The sequence below is a fragment of the Coregonus clupeaformis genome, chromosome 34 (genome assembly GCF_020615455.1).
Source record: "Coregonus clupeaformis isolate EN_2021a chromosome 34, ASM2061545v1, whole genome shotgun sequence".
NCBI classification, from domain to species: domain Eukaryota; kingdom Metazoa; phylum Chordata; class Actinopteri; order Salmoniformes; family Salmonidae; genus Coregonus; species Coregonus clupeaformis.
Window position 1 is genome coordinate 7,786,681 of NC_059225.1, and position 22,293 is coordinate 7,808,973.

Sequence of the window (22,293 nt, forward strand, 5' to 3'; positions counted from 1 at the left end):
CATAAGTCTCTAATGTAATCCACATCTGTGATCTGGTTTTAAAATTAGTATATCTAGTGGACATTAATGATGATATATATGGAGGTAATTTTAAAAGAAGTGCTTTATAAATAAACAAGAGAGCATGTTGCTCTCGCCTCACAGATAGAGAGGCCCAACCCACATGTTGATATAGGATACAGTGATGAGTTTTGTAACTAATACCCATGATAAACCTGAGTGCACAATGGTAAATAGCATCCAGTGGTTTTAATGTGTTTGCCGATGCATGCATATAGATAATATCACCATAATCTAAAACGGACATAAAAGTAGCCTGCACAATTTGTTTTCTATTTACGGAGGACAGACAAGCCCTGTTTCTGTAAAGGAACCCTATCTTGAATTTGAGCTTTTTTCCCCAATTCAGTAACATGTTTTTTAAAAGACTATCATCTAACCATACCCCTAAGTATTTATATGCAGAGATCTGTTTGATTTGAGTACCATCCAAGCTAGTGATTACAAAAGTGTTTCTAATTGAGAGTTTAGACCTAGAAAAATACATGACATTTGTTTTCTTAGCGTTTAAAACAAGTTTAAGCTGTAAAAGAGACCCCTATAGTATCCTAAAATCAGACTCCAACTGCATTAAAGCTTGGTCCGCTGTTGGAGCAATAGAGTACATCACTGTGTCATCTGCATATAAATGGAATTTACAATATCCGACATCACCAATGTTGTTTATATAAAGTGAGAACAATAGTGGGCCAATTATTGAACCCTGAGGGACCCCTTTAAGTAACTGTAAGGGGTCAGACTTGACCCCGTCGACCATGACGGCCTGAGTTCTATCTTTAAGATAGTCATAAAACCATCGACAGGCATCAGTGCCCAGTCCTATAGATGACAGCTTACTCAAAAGGATAGCATGGTCTACAGTGTCAAAAGCTTTTGACAAATCTACAAACAACCTTCCGGAGACACTTGAAACCCTACCTCTTTAAGGAATACCTGGAATAGTATAAAAGTAATCCTTCTACCCCCACAATTGTAAAAAAAATGTTTTAAAGTGTTTGTCCCACTGGCTATCGTAAGGTGAATGCACCAATTTGTAAGTCTCTCTGGATAAGAGCGTCTGCTAAATGATGTAAATGTAAAACGTAAATGCAAATCAGTTTTGTTTCATGTTTTTCTGCCATGAGTAATATGCGGTAGGCTATGTATTGTATAACGGCACAATTATGATTTTAATTCAGGCTTTTTTGGGGGTCTTGGGCTCTTAAGCCTATGCATAAGCTCTAATTAATTTTTAATTAATCACCACCTTAGAAAGCGCTGTCCATTTCGTTGTGTTAGGCTTTGAAACAACATCCACAACAACCGTGTTTTACACTGTTTCAACCTGCTGTTGAACTTATTTTTTCAAATTGATCATCACAGTGAGGTGAGTTTTAAAAGCACTATAGGCCGACTGTTTTGATGATGCGTTTGATGTGATTTTCGATATCAATTGCATTGGATGTCAGAGTGGTTAGAGGGACAATAGAGCCCTGAGTACCAGGCCATTAGGACCTGATGGTCGTTAGCTAGTTGGGTACTACCAAAGCATGTCCCAGAGTGCATAACAGGAGATTACCGTGACTGCATTTACTGCGGTCACGACTCGTGACAGCCGGTGTGGCGGTAAAATGGTCACCTTAGAGGTGCATAAAGATGGCTGCCCTTTCTATTGTGTTGAATTATTTGAAGTACCAGAAAGTACTCATTGACAGCACATAATCTCAATTTAAATACCATGGTATTAATACCAGAGGAAACAAATCACCCAAAATATTAGTAGAGAATGCTACAGAAATCCAGTTAATCCACATAGATGTAAAATTAAGCAAAAAGAGATGAGGAAACCTATTTTAGACCATGTAGGGCCCATGTCTGTAGACAAGCATGCTGCTGTAGGGCCGTTGTTGTCAGGGTTACACAAGACTACAGCCAAAACAAAAACATCTATTCCCTTCTCTTTGATAGCAAGGTCTCAGGCCCGTGTACTGGGCACACACGGAACCGCCGAGCAGAAATGAAATGGACGGTTCATTCACCGGCTGTGAATGTGAATCCAACTCCACAAGCCAAAAAAACCAGACAAGACCATGGATCTTACAGAAACTTTATTTTATTCACACCACGTTCTACTCCAATTATGTTATAACTTAACAGAAGCGTGAAATCAGCTACTTTCCTATGTTGAACATTCATTCTCCTGTACACATTATTATATAAAAAAATTGTGCGATTGTGAAACAAATTTGAGGGTCTCCAAAGTCTCTCCTCGTAGCCTCCTGCTTTTTGACCACCAAAAAAAAGAACAAGGCATTTTCAAACACAGCTCAGAGGGGTCCTGGAGAAAAGACTGAAGGTTTTTGACGTTGGTAAAGCATTTACATTTTGGGACAGACCATAACAAGCCAAATACAGATAATGGTAAACAGAGGAATATACTGCTTGGGAAACCACAAATTGACAAATAATGTGTATATATATAAAAATAAAAAATAAAAGCATTTCACAGACAAGACACAAAAATTACAAACTTTGAGTAAACAAATCGACTATATACACCGAGGTAAAAACACATTGTTCTTCAGAGGAGGTATTTTCCTTATGTTATGACCTTTTTATATCCATTTAATTACACTGTTTCTTTTTTTATATTTTATTATTTTATAAAAGAAAGTGATGCCGACATTGGAACACAAGCACATGCAGCTTGTCATCCTTGGTGGAAAATAACCCAGAGAGTACAGTCCAACTAACTGCAGGCACCAAATAAAAACACGATAAATAACGCTTTCCGCTACCTTTCGCACAATGATCTCACTACAGCAGACACACAGAACGAGAGTAGAGCAGTTGGCTGTCCTTTTAGCAAGCAGGACCCTTTCATGACACAAACCATCACTTCCCTTCCTCTGGTCATTCACCGGCAGTCTTCAAAGTATCTCTGTAAAGTTAATTCCTGCTCTTTCAGACTCTACTGGGTCTTCATCACTTCCTGTCTGGATATTAGCATAGATAGAAAGATTAGTAAAACTGTGACCCAATAGGACAGGTGAAAAATGGAAAGCCCAGGGACCACAACATTTTATTTACATCAATATGTGGTCCTCTGTAGCTCAGCTGGTAGAGCACGGCGCTTGTAACGCCAAGGTAGTGGGTTCGATCCCCGGGACCACCCATACACAAAAATGTATGCATGCATGACTGTAAGTCGCTTTGGATAAAAGCGTCTGCTAAATGGCATATTATTATTATTATTATTATTAATATAAGAATAGGAACCAGTGTGTTGCAGTTTTACCAACTGGGCATATGCATAACCTTTGAAGAAATTATGCAAATTGTGCTCTGGTTTGCAGCCTCTTGGGGAATCTGAGTTTAGTTTCAATGCTTTAAAAAAAGCTTGGCATATCTCCCTGGCCTCAATTAGCAACCTCAGCTTGGTTAATTAGTGTTGATCCTCGCTCGGTGCAACAGTACTGAGTTTTTTTGTCTGAGCAGACCGCATATCCAGCAGTGCCCTCAACACCATTCGCCTGCTAGTTATAGAATTGCCAGATCATAGCGTTGGTTTGGGCCACAAAAGGGCATGTACAGCCAACAACCCTCCCTCCCTCCCTCCCTCCCTCCCTCCCTCCCTCCCTAACCCCCCACACTTTACCTCCTGGTAACTGGTGAAACAGAGATGGCCGCTGGCTGTCGGCTGTCTGGGACCTCCTGGCTGTCTGGGAACTCCTGGCTGTTGGTTGTCTGGGACCTCCTGGCTGCCTGGGACCTGCTGGCTGCCTGGGACCTGCTGGCTGTCGGCTGCCTGGGACCTCCTGGCTGTCGGCTGCCTGGGACCTCCTGGCTGTCGGCTGCCTGGGACCTGCTGGCTGTCGGCTGCCTGGGACCTCCTGGCTGTCGGCTGCCTGGGACCTCCTGGCTGTCGGCTGCCTGGGACCTGCTGGCTGTCGGCTGCCTGGGACCTCCTGGCTGTCGGCTGCCTGGGACCTCCTGGCTGTCGGCTGCCTGGGACCTCCTGGCTGTCGGCTGCCTGGGACCTCCTGGCTGTCGGCTGCCTGGGACCTGCTGGCTGTCGGCTGCCTGGGACCTCCTGGCTGTCAGCTGCCTGGGACCTGCTGGCTGTCGGCTGCCTGGGACCTCCTGGCTAGTGTTTCCTTTACCATGTCTGGGTGGAACTTGAGCAGAAAGGAGGCACAGAAAGGTTTGGAAAGTCGCGACTAACTGTGTCGACCCATTTTGATGAAACCAGAGGTGCAAAGGTATGTTCGGTTTTTTTCTTCTAACCTGTAGCTCGCGTGGACTTTGTTGCCAGGGGGATAATTACCTGCATATTAATGATGGGAAGTTCGGCTCTTTTCTGAGAGCCGGCTCTTTTGACTCGGCTCCCAAAGAAGAGCCGGCTCTTTCGACTCCCGAACGGCTCTTTATTTAGGATCTTTTGTAGCCTATATTTTACCTTAACTTTGAAAAAAAATCATGGTTTATGTGTTGAAAACCCTTTTGCTTTCAGTGTTTTTATGAGAGACCTTATAATGCCTAATTCTGTGCATTTATTCTGTGACAAAACCACTCTTACATTTGTTTATTTCAATTAAACTTTTTTATTGCACAAATTAACAATAAACTTCAAACAAATCCACAGAACAGAATCAAAACCAGAACCAAACTCCAGCAAACAGCATTAGTCCTCAGGGCAGGTTGGCATTCAGGAAGATCAGATGCCTCAGCTTGGATGGGCTGATAGGCCTGATACGATTTCGCCTCTCCGTGAGTATCTGCCCTGTTTTGGAGAAGATTCTCTCAGAAGGAACTGATGTGGCAACAATACATAGTCTCCCCTCCATCACATCAGTTGCAGTAGGAGAGGTTATACTTGCACGCATGGGGATGGCAGTAGACGTTACAGCAGCTGTTGTTCTGGTATGAGACACACCAGGATCAGTAGATGGTGAGCTGGCTTGCCCTCTCTCCTCTAACTGCACTGTAGGATGGACAGTTCTTGTATGTCTATGCAGGTTTGTGGTGGAACCTGCTCTTATAGTGACCTTCGTTTTGCAGTGAAGGCACTCTGCTTTCTTGTTCCCAATATCTTTAAACTGCAGCCAGATGCTGCTTCGCTTTCTAGTGTCACTCATAGTTAAACGACACGACAATGCAAGACGCACACACGCTCCTCAGTCCGCTCTGTCTCTCTCTTCACTTGCAGTGGAGTCAAGTGGTGTGTCTGCCCCGCCCCCTCTCTGTTTACACATCCTTAATTCTCACGTGAATGCCGCATGCTGGTCGCCATGCTGGCCAATCATAACAGACCTCTGTGAAAGTGAAACCTAAGCAGCGAATGGGCAAAAAACTGGGAGCCGGCTCTCACTCGATGCGAGCCGGCTCTTCTGATTCACTACAAAGAGCCGGCTCTCAGAGCCGATGCTTGTGCGCATGACCCATCACTACTGCATATCACTGAGAAAGAGGAATACCTGGATGTGTAATGTTTTTTTTACAGTCACTGCAAGAAGAAGTCACCTTTGATTTTGGAAACCAAAAGAAAGGCTGCTGGTGATTTTAAGACGGAAATGTTGTCTGACACAGAATGAACTTTGTCCCAGTGTTGACGACAGAGGCATAGATAGAGAAGTAGTCAGCTGAACTGCTGCTGTTGCCGAGTGTTGTTATGTCCCAGAGAATGACCTTACCACTAGCACAATGTCCGAGATCGCACACAATATCTACACACACACACACACACACTATCCACACACACACACATTATCTACACACACACACACACTATCCACACACACACTATCTACACACTATCCACACACACACACACTATCTACACACACATTATCTACACACATTATCTACACACACACACACACACACTATCTACACACACACACACACACTATCTACACACACATTATCCACACACACACACACTATCTACGCGCGCGCACACATTATGTCATTGCTCGTCCATATATGTATATATGGTTAATTCCATTCCTTACTTAGATTTGTGTGTATTGGGTATATGTTGTGAAATTGTTAGATATTACTGCACTGTCGGAGCTAGAAGCACAAGCATTTCGCTACACCCGCAATAACATCTGCTAAACACGTGTATGTGACAAATACAATTTGATCTATCTATATACACACACACACACACATTATATCTACACACAAACCAAATTCAGCATGATGACATTTCTGCTATTTGTCTTTCTGCTTTTGTTCACCATGTATCATAGCAGCGATATCCGTTAATCTCTCTTAATATTTCACATTTCTTTGTTCAAACTAGTTTTGCTGACCAACTGTGCAAGACAGAGCTTCCAGCCTATAATACAAGAGATATATTTAGATATTTACATTTTCAGCATGTACCAAGGAACCATTCACATCAGTGTATGGGACAGCATACAATCAAATCAGTATCAAAACAAGCGGTTTTCTTTCTGTTCAACACAATGTAAAGATGCTCTTCTGTTCCTGACGCTAATCAAATATAACAAGGAAATGCTTAAAGGGCTACTTCTGCACTTATCTAGAAGAGGAGGGTTACCAGCATTCTAGATGAAGACTGGCCTGATGCATCAGAGAGGAGAGGAGAGGAGAGGAGAGGAGAGGAGAGGAGAGGAGAGGAGAGGAGAGGAGAGGAGAGGAGAGGAGAGGAGAGGAGAGGAGAGGAGAGGAGAGGAGAGGAGAGGAGAGGACACCAACGCTGAATAGTCGTGTGACAAGAGCATCGTGGCACAGATCTAATAAGAGGCATGTGACATGTTATGTACATCCAACCGTGGCTCTCGCTCAGTGTCTCTGAACTCTTGGTTTCAGAACAAAACACCTCCGACCTCCTCTGGTTTCAGAACAGAACAGTGTGTCTCTGACCTCCTCTGGTTTCAGAACAGAAGTGTCTCTGACTTCCTCTGGTTTCAGAACAGAGTGTCTCTGACCTCCTCTGGTTTCAGAACAGAAGTGTCTCTGACCTCCTCTGGTTTCAGAACAGAGTGTCTCTGACCTCCTCTGGTTTCAGAACAGTGTCTCTGACCTCCTCTGGTTTCAGAACAGTGTCTCTGACCTCCTCTGGTTTCAGAACAGTGTCTCTGAACTCCTCTGGTTTCAGAACAGAGGGTCTCTGACCTCCTCTGGTTTCAGAACACAGTGTCTCTGACCTCCTCTGGTTTCAGAACACAGTGTCTCTGACCTCCTCTGGTTTCAGAACAGAGGCAGACATTTTTGTAGTAGCACAGATCGATAAATATAATGCATCCAAACAGCGGACTGTTCAAGAGGCATTCAAAAGGAATAATACAATACAAATAATAAAATAAAAAATCCTTACTGACACACAGGTAAACCTGCAGATAGGTCAGAAGTGCACTTGTTACCAAACAATCAGATATCTTTTGGGGTCCCATGTCTTTTTTTTAGTGACTGATTGCGGTACCATATTTCAAATACATGCATGCTCCAATATGAGGTTTTGCTTAGTATGCTGAAATAGAGCAAGAAACTGCAGTGACATCAAGACTGTGAACATACCAAAAAGAGCAATCCAAATTGGTATAAATATGCAGCTTGCAGGTTTAGGCGTGTGGCAACGGGAGAACGTACAAATACAAACCAAAACATTGTTAAATGTTCTGCTACATTTTCTTGTTTTCCTTTATATAGAATATTGACCCTACTTTATAATAGCCATTATTTATAATCGTACTTTTTACATAAAGATCCTGACGCTCTCCATTGGTCCCTTAAGGCTTGCTAAGTTGAAAGGTCAAGCAGTTCACACAGTGTTACTATGTTGTTTTTCTCTGTAAATCTACATTCTTCTAGTAGTAGAAAAAGTTGCCACAAAAAAAACATTGGAAACTATGGCTTAGTAAATCTTAATTTGCTATATTTAAAATGAAATGTACCTCACCTTGTTTTGTCTTTGAAGATGCATTTAAAACATGTGTGCCGTCACACACTTTGAAACACCCCCCCCACAACAACAAAAAAATGAAATCCAACAATGCATGCTTATAGAGCAACTTCAGTAATGCTGGGAGGTAACCTTAGTGTAGTCCAGTGGGTACTAACACAACTATCAGTAATGCTGCGAGGTAACCTTAGTGTAGTCCAGTGGGTACTAACACAACTATCAGTCTGATATCCAGTGTACATCGTCATCAGAGCTCTCCCATGCAGCGTAGAGAGAGAGACAGAGAGAAGACGGAAAGGGAGAGAGACATCCCTTGTTGCTGTTTTGATGAAGGGGGGGGGTGAGTAGATTGGTGCTGTGGCTGCCCCTGGCAGTGTGGCGAGGTCACGTCCCCACATTTGCATAGGAGGGTTTACTCCATGCTGCTCCTTCAGCTCTGAGAGGGTTTACTCCATGCTGCTCCTTCAGCTCTGAGAGGGTTTACTCCACGCTGCTCCTTCAGCTCTGAGAGGGTTTACTCCACGCTGCTCCTTCAGCTCTGAGAGGGTTTACTCCACGCTGCTCCTTCAGCTCTGAGAGGGTTTACTCCACGCTGCTCCTTCAGCTCTGAGAGGGTTTACTCCATGCTGCTCCTTCAGCTCTGAGAGGGTTTACTCCACGCTGCTCCTTCAGCTCTGAGAGGGTTTACTCCATGCTGCTCCTTCAGCTCTGAGAGGGTTTACTCCATGCTGCTCCTTCAGCTCTGAGAGGGTTTACTCCATGCTGCTCCTTCAGCTCTGAGAGGGTTTACTCCATGCTGCTCCTTCAGCTATGAGAGGGTTTACTCCATGCTGCTCCTTCAGCTCTGAGAGGGTTTACTCCACGCTGCTCCTTCAGCTCTGAGAGGGTTTACTCCACGCTGCTCCTTCAGCTCTGAGAGGGTTTACTCCACGCTGCTCCTTCAGCTCTGAGAGGGTTTACTCCACGCTGCTCCTTCAGCTCTGAGAGGGTTTACTCCACGCTGCTCCTTCAGCTCTGAGAGGGTTTACTCCATGCTGCTCCTTCAGCTCTGAGAGGGTTTACTCCATGCTGCTCCTTCAGCTCTGAGAGGGTTTACTCCACGCTGCTCCTTCAGCTCTGAGAGGGTTTACTCCACGCTGCTCCTTCAGCTCTGAGAGGGTTTACTCCATGCTGCTCCTTCAGCTCTGAGAGGGTTTACTCCACGCTGCTCCTTCAGCTCTGAGAGGGTTTACTCCACGCTGCTCCTTCAGCTCTGAGAGGGTTTACTCCATGCTGCTCCTTCAGCTCTGAGAGGGTTTACTCCATGCTGCTCCTTCAGCTCTGAGAGGGCTTCTGTCAACACTCCATACGATCTCACACACACACACACGAGGGTTGAAGGGGTTGGTTTAAAGCAGTGGCACCAGTTAACACCTGGCTTGGAAGGCATGGTGGCAGCTGTTGTTGTTGACTTTATTGTCGTAGCAGAGAATATCAAATAGATACACTATCTATATTGCATATGTCCAGTTGGTTGGAGACTGAATGAGGTCATGTCCAGTTGGTTGGAGACTGAATGAGGTCATGTCCAGTTGGTTGGAGACTGAATGAGGTCATGTCCAGTTGGTTGGAGACTGAATGAGTCGTGGCTGTGGCATGTCCAGTTGGTTGGAGACTGAATGAGGTCATGTCCAGTTGGTTGGAGACTGAATGAGGTCATGTCCAGTTGGTTGGAGACTGAATGAGGTCATGTCCAGTTGGTTGGAGACTGAATGAGGTCATGTCCAGTTGGTTGGAGACTGAATGAGGTCATGTCCAGTTGGTTGGAGACTGAATAGAGAAGCAGGTTGGAGACGAATGGGTCTGTCCAGTTGGTTGGAGACTGAATGAGGTCATGTCCAGTTGGTTGGAGACTGAATGAGGTCATGTCCAGTTGGTTTGCATAAAAACAAACAAATCTAAACAAATAAGTTACACAGACCTGTAGTCCCCCTGTACAGTGATACATAGAGAAAAGAGGGAGAAACCCAGTGTGACATGTTCTGGAGACGAGTCCACAGTACACCAGCATCTCTCCATGGAAACACACACAAATAACTCAATTAAGATGAGTCTGAGCCACCGCAGCCAGTGACAGAATGTAACACTTGCTGTTTGAATGGAGGCATTGACACCTGAATGTTATGACCAGCAGTCATGGGTTTTTTTTCTAGGTGTATTTTTTATTCTGTTTCCTTTCCTCCGGTTTGCACTAAACCGCATTGGCAGATGGGTCTGTGGCAGGGCGGGACTACAGCTGTCTGTAATCACCCTGATAGGTCCTTCACCAGCACTGGGTGAGGAGATCCCACCAACCATGAGGACAGCGGGTGGGGTTTGAACTGGCACAGGTTGGTGGTGGTAGTGGGGGGAGGCAGTGGGGACAGCTTTAGCACCCAACCGCACCACTTCTCTCCCTACACCCTCTGACAACATCCCTCCACCAGATCAATCCACCTCAGTGAGACAGAAAATAGATCCAAGCGCTGGTCGGCAGGGCGCCAAATATAAGGATGACCGCATTTAGAGAGGGGTCGGGGGGGGGGGGTATCAGAGTAAAACTTCACCATGCCGCGTCGCCTCCCCTTTCAAATCAAGAGGAGGAGCAGTGTGAAGAGAACTAATGATGGTAATAACGAAAATAATAATATTCTGAGTAGTATAATAAGACTAGGGAAGAGTCTACATCTTGATGCCCTCTGATTGGCTGAGCTGGGACAGGGTCTTCTTGATGCGCAGCGCTGTGAGGCGGGCGGCTCCGTTGGCGTACCAGCACTCCCTCATGATCTTAGCCATCACCCGCAGAGCCTGGAGGAGAGGAGAGAGAAATGGAGGAGTTAAGAAAGGTTGACTAAATCAATATGTAGAGCAGAGGTAATGTGTACGAGTCGTTTTTCCTCATGGATATGATTTAGCAAACAGTGAGGTATGATATTAGTTAACAGTGAGGTATGATATTAATAAACAGTGAGGTATGATATTAGTAAACAGTGAGGTATGATATTAGTTAACAGTGAGGTATGATATTAGTAAACAGTGAGGTATGATATTAGTTAACAGTGAGGTATGATATTAGTAAACAGTGAGGTATGATATTAGTTAACAGTGAGGTATGATATTAGTTAACAGTGAGGTATGATATTAGCAAACAGTGAGGTATGATATTAGTTAACAGTGAGGTATGATATTAGTAAACAGTGAGGTATGATATTAGTTAACAGTGAGGTATGATATTAGTAAACAGTGAGGTATGATATTAGCAAACAGTGAGGTATGACAGTGAGGTATGACAGTGAGGGCCCCGTGTAGCTCAGTTGGTAGAGCATGGCATTTGCAACGCCATGGTTGTGGGTTCGATTCCCACAGGGGGCCAGTATGAAAAATTTATGCACTCACTAACTATAAGTCGCTCTGGAAAAAAGTGTCTGCTAAATGACTAAAAATGTAAAATATTAGTAAACAGTGAGGTATGATATTAGTAAACAGTGAGGTATGATATTAGTAAACAGTGAGGTATGATATTAGTAAACAGTGAAGTATGATATTAGTAAACAGTGAAGTATGATATTTATTTTATGATATTTTTTAGGGGGTAGATCAGCTTTAATATTGCAGATAGATTGTAACTTCCATCAATGTAATTGTCTGCATCACTTCCAATCCCCCATGTTTCTTTCCCGCAAATAAATAAATAAATAAATATACACACACATATACAGTACCGTTCAAAAGTTTGGGGTCACTTAGAAATGTCCTTGTTTTTAAATAACGGAAAAGTTATTGTCCATTAAAATAACATCAAATTGATCGGAAATACAGTGTAGACATTGTTAATGTTGTAAATGGCTATTGTAGCTGGAAACGGCAGATTTTTTAATGGAATATCTACATAGGCGTACAGAGGCCCATTATCAGCAACCATCAGTCCTGTGTTCCAATGGCACGTTGTGTTTGCTAATCCAAGTTTATCATTTTAAAAGGCTAATTGATCATTAGAAAACCCTTTTGCAATTATGTTAGCACAGCTGAAAACTGTTGTGCTGATTAAAGAAGCAATAAAGCTGGCCTTCTTGAGACTAGTTGAGTATCTGGAGCATCACTAATTGTGGGTTCGATTACAGGCTCAAAATGGCCAGAAACAAAGAACTTTCTTCTGAAACTCGTCAGTCTATTCTTGTTCTGAGAAATAACAGCAATTCCATGCGAGAAATTGCCAAGAAACTGAAGATCTCATACAAAGCTGTGTACTACTCCCTTCACAGAACAGAGCAAACTGGCTCTAACCAGAATAGAAAGAGGAGTGGGAGGCCCTGGTGAACAACTGAGCAAGAGGACAAATACATTAGTGTCTAGTTTGAGAAACAGACGCCTCACAGGTCCTCAACAGGCAGCTTCATTAAATAGTACCCGCAAAACACCTGTCTCAACGTCAACAGTGAAGAGGCGTCTCCGGGACCTTCTAGGCAGAGTTGCAAAGAAAAAGCCATATCTCAGATTGGCCTATAAAAGTAACATATTAATATGAGCAAAAGAACACAGACACTGGACAGAGGAAGATTGGAAAAAAGTGTTATGGACAGACACATCGAAGTTTGAGGTGTTCGGATCACAAAGAAGAACATTTGTGATACGCAGACCAAATGAAAAGATGCTGGAGGAGTGCTTGATGCCATCTGTCAAGCATGGTGGAGGCAATGTGATGTCTGGGGGTGCTTTGGTTGTGGTAAAGTGGGAGATTTGTACAGGGTAAAGGGGATCTTGAAGGAGGAAGGCTATCACTCCATTTTGCAATGCCAAGCCATACCCTGTGGACGGCGCTTGATTGGAGCCAATTTCCTCCTACAACGGGACAATGACCCAAAGCACAGCTCCAAACTATGCAAGAACTATTTAGGGAAGAAGCAGTCAGCTGGTATTCTGTCTATAATGGAGTGGCCAGCACAGTCACTGGATCTCAACCCTATTGAGCTGTTGTGGGAGCAGCTTGACCATATGGTACGTAAGAAGTGCCCATCAAGCCAATCCAACTTGTGGGAAGTGCTTCAGGAAGCATGGGGTGAAATCTCTTCAGATTACCTCAACAAATTGACAACTAGAATGCCAAAGGTCTGCAAGGCTGTAATTGCTGCAAATGGAGGATTCATTGACGAAAGCAAAGTTTGAAGGACACAATTATTATTTCAATTAAAAATCATTATTTCTAACCTTGTCAATGACTACATTTGCTATACTTCCTATTCAAACTCATTTCATGTATGTTTTTATGGGGGGGAAAATGACATTTCTAAGTGACCCCAACTTTTGAATAGTAGTGTATATACACATAACCTTTTTTTTAAATATACTTCCCTTTATTACATTCCAAATCCACCACCCTTCCCCTAATTGGAGTAAGCAACAACGCCTAGGCATCGACTTCCAGCAAAATACAGTGGCTTGCGAAAGTACTCACCCCCCTGGGCATTATTCCTATTTTGTTGCCTTAAAACCTGGAATTAAAATTGATTTTTGGGGGGGTTTGTATCATTTGATTTACACAACATGCCTACCACTTTGAAGATGCAAAATATTTTTTATTGTGAAACAAAAAAGAAATAAGACAAAAAAACAGAACTTGAGCATTCATAATTATGAATTAACTGCCTTAATGTTGCAGGACCCCAGGAAGAGTAGCTGCTGCCTTGGCAGCAGCTAATGGGGATTCTTAATAAATACAAATATACAAATTCACACCCCCCCCTTTGCAGCAATTACAGCAGCTACAAGTCTCTTGGGGTATGTCTCTATAAGCTTGGCTCATCTAGCCACTGGGATTTTTGGCCATTCTTCAAGGCAAAACTGCTCCAGCTCCTTCAAGTTGGATGGGTTCCGCTGGTGTACAGCAATCTTTAAGTCATACCACAGATTCTCAATTGGATTGAGGTCTGGGCTTTGACTAGGCCATTCCCAGACATTTAAATGTTTCCCCTTAAACCACGAGTGTTGCTTTAGCAGTATGCTTAGGGTCATTGTCCTGCTGGAAGGTGATCCTCTGTCCCAGTCTCAAATCTCTGGAAGACTGAAACAGGTTTCCCTCAAGAATTTCCCTGTATTTAGCGCCATCCATCATTCCTTCAATTCTGACCAGTTTCCCAGTCCCTGCCGATGAAAAACATCACCACAGCATGATGCTGCCACCACCATGCTTCACTGTGGGGAAGGTGTTCTCGGGTGATGAGAGGTGTTGGGTTTGTGCCAGACATAGCGTTTTCCTTGATGGCCAAAAAGCTAAATTTTAGTGTCATCTGACCAGAGTACCTTCTTCCATATGTTTGAGGAGTCTCCCACATGCCTTTTGGCGAACACCAAACGTGTTTGCTTATTTTTTTTCTTTAAGCAATGGCTTTTTTCTGGCCACTCTTCCGTAAAGCCCAGCTCTGTGGAGTATATGGCTTAAAGTGGTCCAATGGACAGATACTCCAATCGCCGCTGTGGAGCTTTGCAGCTCCTTCAGGGTTATCTTTGGTCTCTTTCTTGCCTCTGATTAATGCCTTCCTTTCCTGGTCCGTGAGTTTTGGTGGGCGGCCCTCTCTTGGCAGGTTTGTTGTGGTGCCATATTATTTCAATTTTTTAATAATGGATTTAATGTTGCTAAGTGCGATGTTCAAAGTTTCAGATATTGTTTTATACTTCTCCATAACTTTGTCCCTGACCTGTTTGGAGAGCTCCTTGGTCTTCATGGTGCTGCTTGCTTGGTGGTGCCCCTTGCTTAGTGGTGTTGCAGACTCTGGAGCCTTTCAGAACAGGTGTACATATACTGAGATCATGTGACACTTAAATAAAGTCCACCTGTGTGCAATCTAACTAATTATGTGACTTCTGAAGGTAATTGGTTGCACCAGATCTTATTTAGGGGCTTCATAGCAAAGGGGGTGAATACATATGCACGCACCACTTTTCCATTATTTCTTTTTTTAGAATTCTTTGAAACAAGTTAGTTTTTTCATTTCACTTCACCAATTTTGACTATATTGTGCATGTCCTGTAGCTCAGTTGGTAGAGCATGGCGCTTGCAACGCCAGGGTTGTGGGTTTGATTCCCACGGGGGGCCAGTATGAAAAATGCATGCACTCTAACTCGCTCTGGATAAGAGTGTCTGCTAAAATTACTAAAATGTAAAAATAAAAAAATGAAATAAAAATAAAAATCCATTTAAATTACAGGTTGTAATGCAACAAAATAGGAAAAAACGCCAAGTGGGATGAATACTTTTGCAAGGCCCTATATATATATATATTATGGACACAGTCAATTTTACAATAATTATATTTTGTTTGTTTTTTCTCCTGAACTTCCTCTACCCTCTACCTCTCCGATCATTTTCATGATGTCCATCCGGTTTGCTTCTATATGCCATATCTTTTAAACTGTGCTCCTTCACAAAAGTTCTCAACCTATATATACTTATTATGGACACAGTATGTTTTACATTAGTTATCTTGTTGTTACTAGTTGTTATTAGTCCCAAACTTCAACTCCATTCAACACCTCCCATCTATCTCTTAACACCATCCATATTGGATTTCTATTTGCCATATATTTTTCAACTGTACTGTGATGTTTCACAAAAGTTCTGAACCCTTCTATTCTCATTGTTTCTACAGATTGTAAATTGAAAATAAACATTTTTGCTAAAAGTATTATTAATCGATTGACTATGCCTTTTCAGATCACCAGTAGTGCTATCTGCAGGGTTAGCTCCATGTAAATATTGCAATCCTTCAGCCATAGTCCCCTGTAGCTTAGATGGTAGAGCATGGCGCTTACAACGCCAGGGTTGTGGGTTCGTTTCCCACGGGGGGCCAGTATGAAAATGTATGCACTCTAACTCTAACTGCGTATCAGTTCATAAACAATTTGCCATGGAATCGGTACGTCAAAAATCTCTTCCCAACTATTTTGCAATCTACATGGGACGGCTGTCAATCCTTTGGTCCTTAAATGAAACTGGTATACTTTTTTATTTATCACAATTTTCTTTAACTAAATAAGTTCTTTAACGCAGGGCCGACAAACAAGTTCCTTACTTTTTCCCCCTTCCACTTTCCTCTTCCATTTTTGCGGTAATGCTGCAATTATTTGGATGTAATTTTGGGTAGAGCAGACATTTCCATATGTTTTTGTTAGCTGCATGTGCGATATAACTCCACCAGTCCTACCGATGATATAATTTACTAAGATTCTACATTTTTTAAACATTTTTCAAAAAAAAAAAATTGTAGATTTGATTTTAACCACAATATTTGTTGCATTATTTGTTCTGTCGTTTCTGGAGGATTAAATTGCAATTGCAACCAACTTTCTATGGCTTGTTTTAGAAATAGTGATATTTGGGAGATCATTTCATTTTCAAATAACTGAAAGTGAGAGGTTGTAATCTGAATAAAGGGATAAAGGCCATTCTTGAACATGGGGTGAGACAATCTTACTAATGGATTTTTCCACAAATAGACAGGTATTTACCTTTCCATGGAGCAAGATCTTATCTATTTTTGCTAACTTTCTATTAACATTTATTGGAGGGAGATCATTTATTTCATTTGGGATATGTATTCTGAGCATCTCCACATCACCATCAGACCATTTTATTGGTAAACTACACGGTAATGTAAAAATTGTATTTTTTAGTGATCTAATAGGTAATAGTACATTTATCATAATTTGGTTGTAATCCAGAGAGGTTAGAAAATGTAGGCTATCTAGATCCTCTATGAGGCTGTGGAAGGATTCATGTTGTGGATTTAAAAGAAAACATGAATCGTCAGCATAAAAAAGCCCTGGATTTCTAATCCCTTGATATTATTGTTGGATCTGATTTTAATAGCTAACATTTTGATGGCCATAATAAATAGATATGCCGATAGTGGACAACCTTGTTTTACTCTTCTTGACAGTTAAAAACTTTCTGAGAAATAGCCATTATTTACTATTTTACACCTAGGGTTACTATACATTATTTTAACCCATTTTATGAGACTCTCCAAAATTGAAATGCTCCAGGCATTTATATATAAACTCCAGTCGTACTTTATGAAAAGCCTTTTCAAACTCTTCTATGAATAATAATATAATAATAATATGCCATTTAGCAGACGCTTTTATCCAAAGCGACTTACAGTCATGCGTGCATACATTTTTGTGTATGGGTGGTCCCGGGGATCGAACCCACTACCTTGGCGTTACAAGCGCCGTGCTCTACCAGCTGAGCTACAGAGGACCACGAATAGCAGGCCTGGTTTCCCAGATGTTTCATAGTGTTCTATTGTTTCCAGTCCTTGCCTTATATTATCTCCAATGTATTGTCCATGTAAAAAACCTGTCTGATTAGAATGAAAAATGTCCGACAATAACTTTTTTATTCTATGCGCTATACATTTTGCTAGAATTTTTGAATCACAACACTGAAGTGTAAGGGGCATCCACATTTTTTTAATGGACTGGATCTTTATATTTCCCACTTGTATCCTGTTTCAGTAATAATGATAATCTACCATTTACATAAGAGTGGTTAAAAAATGCTAATAACGGTCCTCTGAGTATATCAAAAAAGGTTTGGTATACCTCAACTGGTATGCCATCCAACCCTGGAGTTTTCCCGGACGTAAAGTCTTTAATTCCATCCAGAAGTTCCTCTTCTGTAATTTCACATTCACATGAGTCTTTTTGTATGGCTGTTAATTTTACATTATCAATAGAAAATAAATCCATACAATTAGCTTCAGATAGAGGAGACGGATGCGACTGAAACGAAAACATATGCTTAAAAGTACTTTGGTTCCTCCTTCAAAATATAATTTGGTTAATCATGGGTGACTGTCATTTGTAGCCAGTTTCAGTAAATTATTTTTGGTAGCATTTCTACGTTGAAGGTAAAAAAAATAATTTGATGCATTTTTCCCCATATTCCATCCAGTTTGCTTATTTTTATAATATATTACACTTGATCTTTATTGAATAAGTTACTCCATTTCTTTTTGTTTTTCCTCTAATTTATTCTGAGCCTCTATGTTACAGTTTTTATTGCTATCTATCTGTTTTGTTAGACCTTCATTTCCTTTGTTAGTATGGACTCTTTAGACCTAAATTGCTTTTGTTTTCGAGATGAGTACTGAATTGCATGGCCTCTAAAGGCACATTTAAAGGGGTCCCATACAATAAGGGGATTGGCTGTACCTATGTTATGTCGGAAAAATTCAGTTATAAATTCCTCTGTCCTAGTTAAAAACAAATTATCATCCAATAGGCTTTGATTAAATGTCCAATATCCTCGCCCACAGGGAAATTCTGTAAGAGTAATGTATATGCCAATTATATGATGTCCGACCGCATTCTGTCCCCTATCAACACTTTTTAAACTTTTGGTGCCAACGAGAATGACATAAGAAAGAAGTCAAGACGACTAGCTTGATTGAGTCTCCGCCATGTATATCTAACTAGATCAGTATATTTAAGCCTCCATATATCCATTAGTTCTAATGTATCCATGACATACATGATTTCCTTAAGAGCATGTGGGTGATTGTTTGTGGTGTGATTTCTTTTACGGTCCATTGAGCTATTTAAAACAGTATTATAATCACCCACCATAATAATATTGTCTTGAATTGCTTGCAGGGTTGATTTATATATATTTATTGTGAATGAAGCGTGGATTATCATTATTTGGTCCGTAAAGGTTAATGAGCCATATCTGTTTATGGTTCAATAACATATTTAAAATCATCCATGTAGCTTGTGTATCTGTTTGGACAATTTGCACATTCGGATCAAAATTACTGTTAATTAATATCATCACCCCTTTTGAGTTTCTTTGCCCATGGGTGAAGTATATTTCGCCCCCCAGTCCTTTTTCCACACAACTTCATCTAGAATTGTTGAATGAGTTTCCTGTAAACAATAGATATTCTTTCTCTTTGTGCCAGGTAAATAGTTGTTCTCTTATTATCTGCTAAGCCATTACAAAAATTTAACTATACTTATTTCACCATAATGAGATACAAGTTTCAAATCTATTTATCATAATATATGTTTGTAAATTTACCATTAAAAAGTACCATAGTGATTGAGTGTCCTTACAGCTGTACCATGATATTTGCATTGCTACTAAGTAACCCTACAATTGTTCTCCACAATTCCCCCAGCTAAAGCCCCTCCCCATCCCAAGTTGGGCCGTCATGCCAGTGATCAGCACACCACCCCCGTCCCCCCGGATCCCTAGGCCCCCCGAGAGGACAGGACACCATCCATTGAAAACAGCACACAGTGTCACCACAAAATAGAAGCAGGTCAACCGCCAAAAGCATTTCCAACCTCACCTCAATTTGCTTTATATACATTTGAAGTCGGAAGTTTACATACATTTAGGTTGGAGTCATTAAAAATCGTTTTTCAACCACTCCACAAATTTCTTGTTAACAAACTATAGTTTTGGCAAGTCGGTTAGGACATCTACTTTGTGCATGACACAAGTAATTTTTCCAACAATTGGTTACAGACAGATTATTTCACTTATAATTAATTGTATCACAATTCCAGTGGGTCAGAAGTTTACATACACTAAGTTGACTGTGCCTTTAAACAGCTTGGAAAATTCCAGAAAATGATGTCATGGCTTTAGAAGCTTCTGATAGGCTAATTGACATCATTTGAGTCAATTGAAGATGTACCTGTGGATGTATTTCAAGGCCTATCTTCAACCTCAGTGACTCTTTGCTTGACATCATGGGAAAATCAAAAGAAATTGTAGACCTCCACAAGTCGGGTTCATCCTTCGGAGCAATTTCCAAGCGCCCGAAGGTACCACGTTCATCTATACACAAGTATATATACCATGGGACCACGCAGCCTTCATTATGCTCAGGAAGTCCTAGAGATGAACGTACTTTGGTGTGAAAAGTGCAAATCAATCCCAGAACAACAGCAAAGGACCTTGTGAAGATGCTGGAGGAAACAGGTACAAAGGTATTTATATCCACAGTAAAACGAGTCCTATATCGACATAACCTGAAAGGCCACTCAGCAAGGAAGAAGCCACTGCTCCAAAACCGCCATAAAATAGCCAGACTATGGTTTGCAACTGCACATGGGGAAAAAGATTGTACCTTTTGGAGAAATGTCCTCTGGTCTGATGAAACAAAATAGAACTGTTTGGCCATAATGACCATCGTTATCTTTGGAGGAAAAAGGGGTTTGCTTACAAGCCAAAGAACACCATCCCAACCGTGAAGCACGGGGGTGGCAGCATCATGCTGTGGGGGTGCTTTGCTGCAGGGGGACTGGTGCACTTCACAAAATAGATGGCATCATGAGGAAGGAAAATTAGGTAGATATATTGAAGCAACATCTCAAGACATCAGTCAGGAAGTTAAAGCTTGGTCGCAAATGGGTCTTCCAAATGGACAATGACCCCAAGCATACTTCCAAAGTTGTGGCAAAATGGCTTAAGGACAACAAAGTTAAGGTATTGGAGTGGCCATCACAAAGCCCTGACCTCAATCCTATAGAACATTTGTGGGCAGAACTGATAAAGCGTGTGCGAGCAAGGAGGCCTACAAACCTGACTCAGTTACACTAGCTCTGTCAGGAGGAATGGGCCAAAATTCACCCAACTTATTGTGGGAAGCTTGTGGAAGGCTACCCGAAACATTTGACCCAAGTTAGACAATTTAAAGGCAATGCTACCAAATACTAATTGAGTGTATGTAAACTTCTGACCCACTGGGAATGTGATGAAAAAAATAAAAGCTGAAATAAATCATTCTCTCTACTATTATTCTGACATTTTACATTCTTAAAATAAAGTGGTGATCCTAACTGACCGAAGACAGGGAATATTTACTAGGATTAAATGTCAGGAATTGTGAAAAACTGAGTTGAAATGTATTTGGCTAAGGTGTATGTAAAATTCCGACTTCAACTGTATATACACTACCGTTCAAAAGTTTGTGGTCACTTAGAAATGTCCTTGTTTTCAAAATAAAATAAAAAAATGTGTCAATGAGAATAACATCAAATTGATCAGAAATACAGTGTAGACATTGTTAATTTTGGAAACGGCTGATTTTTTAAAATATCTATTGAAATGTCTTGCACATCTTCATTTCCATCATTATCAATTAATATGCGTAATAATGTCAGCAGTTAATTTAAAGGATTGTTACCTATAACCCGGATTGCCATTGCATTGCATTTTTATCAAGCAATTATTATTTTAGCAAACAATTATTGCGGTTCATCCTATATTCTCCTTAACATCCTTACCCCCTTGCAACAGATGTGGGATAAACACACAAACACACACTCAACCCCTTTTCCTCACAATCAACCATAAAGCTCAGATGCTCAACGGTTGTTACATCCCAGAGCCCAACTCAAGAAAGTCCCTAATTTACGAATGCATATACAGTTACAGCTGTTTGAGAAAGCATGCAAGATTGAGCAAATTTTGACAAAAATGTGTTTAACCTATGAGGTATGATATTAGTAAACACTGAGGTATGATATTAGTAAACACTGAGGTATGATTAGGGCTGTTGCGGTGACTGTATTACCGCCACACCGGTGGTCACGAGTCACGAAGGCAGTCGGTCACAGTAATTAGGCTTCTCCAAGCTCTGATGCTGCTGCTGGTCATTAGTAGCCTACCAAACTTGCTAACTGCCTGGTACTCAGCACTCTATTGTCCCTCTAATCACTCTGACATCAATGCAAATGTATTCGAAAATCTAAATCAAACCCTTCATGGGAGGCTATGAGCTCATGTTGCGCAACATTTCTATAGGCATTCAATTGCGGGAGAAAACTACGGGAGAGTGACGGCCACTAATAAAAAGAGGATCCCATCAGCTTTCTATAGGCTAGGCCTACTATATTTATTTCTCAACTTTCCTAATATTAAGCACATTGTTTATCTTTACAACAGGAGTATAGCCTACCTGGCTGGCATTAAAAGGAACCACAGGAATAGCGTCCTCCATTCGCTATTTAAGTGCATAGATGACATGTATTTTTTCCCCGCTGCCCCTGTTTCGAGACAGGTGCATGATAATGGTCCATTCTAAATCAAAACAAATTTCACACATATATTATTTAGTATATGTAAAGACAAGATTAAATCAAGAACAGTCTGATGGGTGACAATATTAGCCTATCGCTTGTGAATTATATATTTTCACTTGTGAATGATGCCCAGCATAAGAAACAATGCCTTTTTTTTGTAACATGTTCGAATCATAGTCGCACACCTCATGTAGCCTTGCCCA

At 41.4% G+C, this 22,293-nt stretch overlaps 1 protein-coding gene across 2 annotated transcripts in view; it reads right to left on the reverse strand.

Annotated features, from left to right (window-relative positions):
- Positions 1-10,665: 10,665 nt before the first annotated feature.
- The window catches only part of LOC121549724 (TGF-beta receptor type-1), a 69,214-nt gene continuing 57,586 nt past the window's right edge, over positions 10,666-22,293 (reverse strand). For both annotated transcript variants that reach the window (XM_041861569.2, XM_041861568.2), the window contains exon 9: positions 10,666-10,801. In XM_041861569.2, coding sequence (XP_041717503.2) covers positions 10,676-10,801 — 126 coding nt within the window. In that variant the 3' untranslated portion in view covers positions 10,666-10,675. The remainder of the gene's footprint in view (positions 10,802-22,293) is intronic.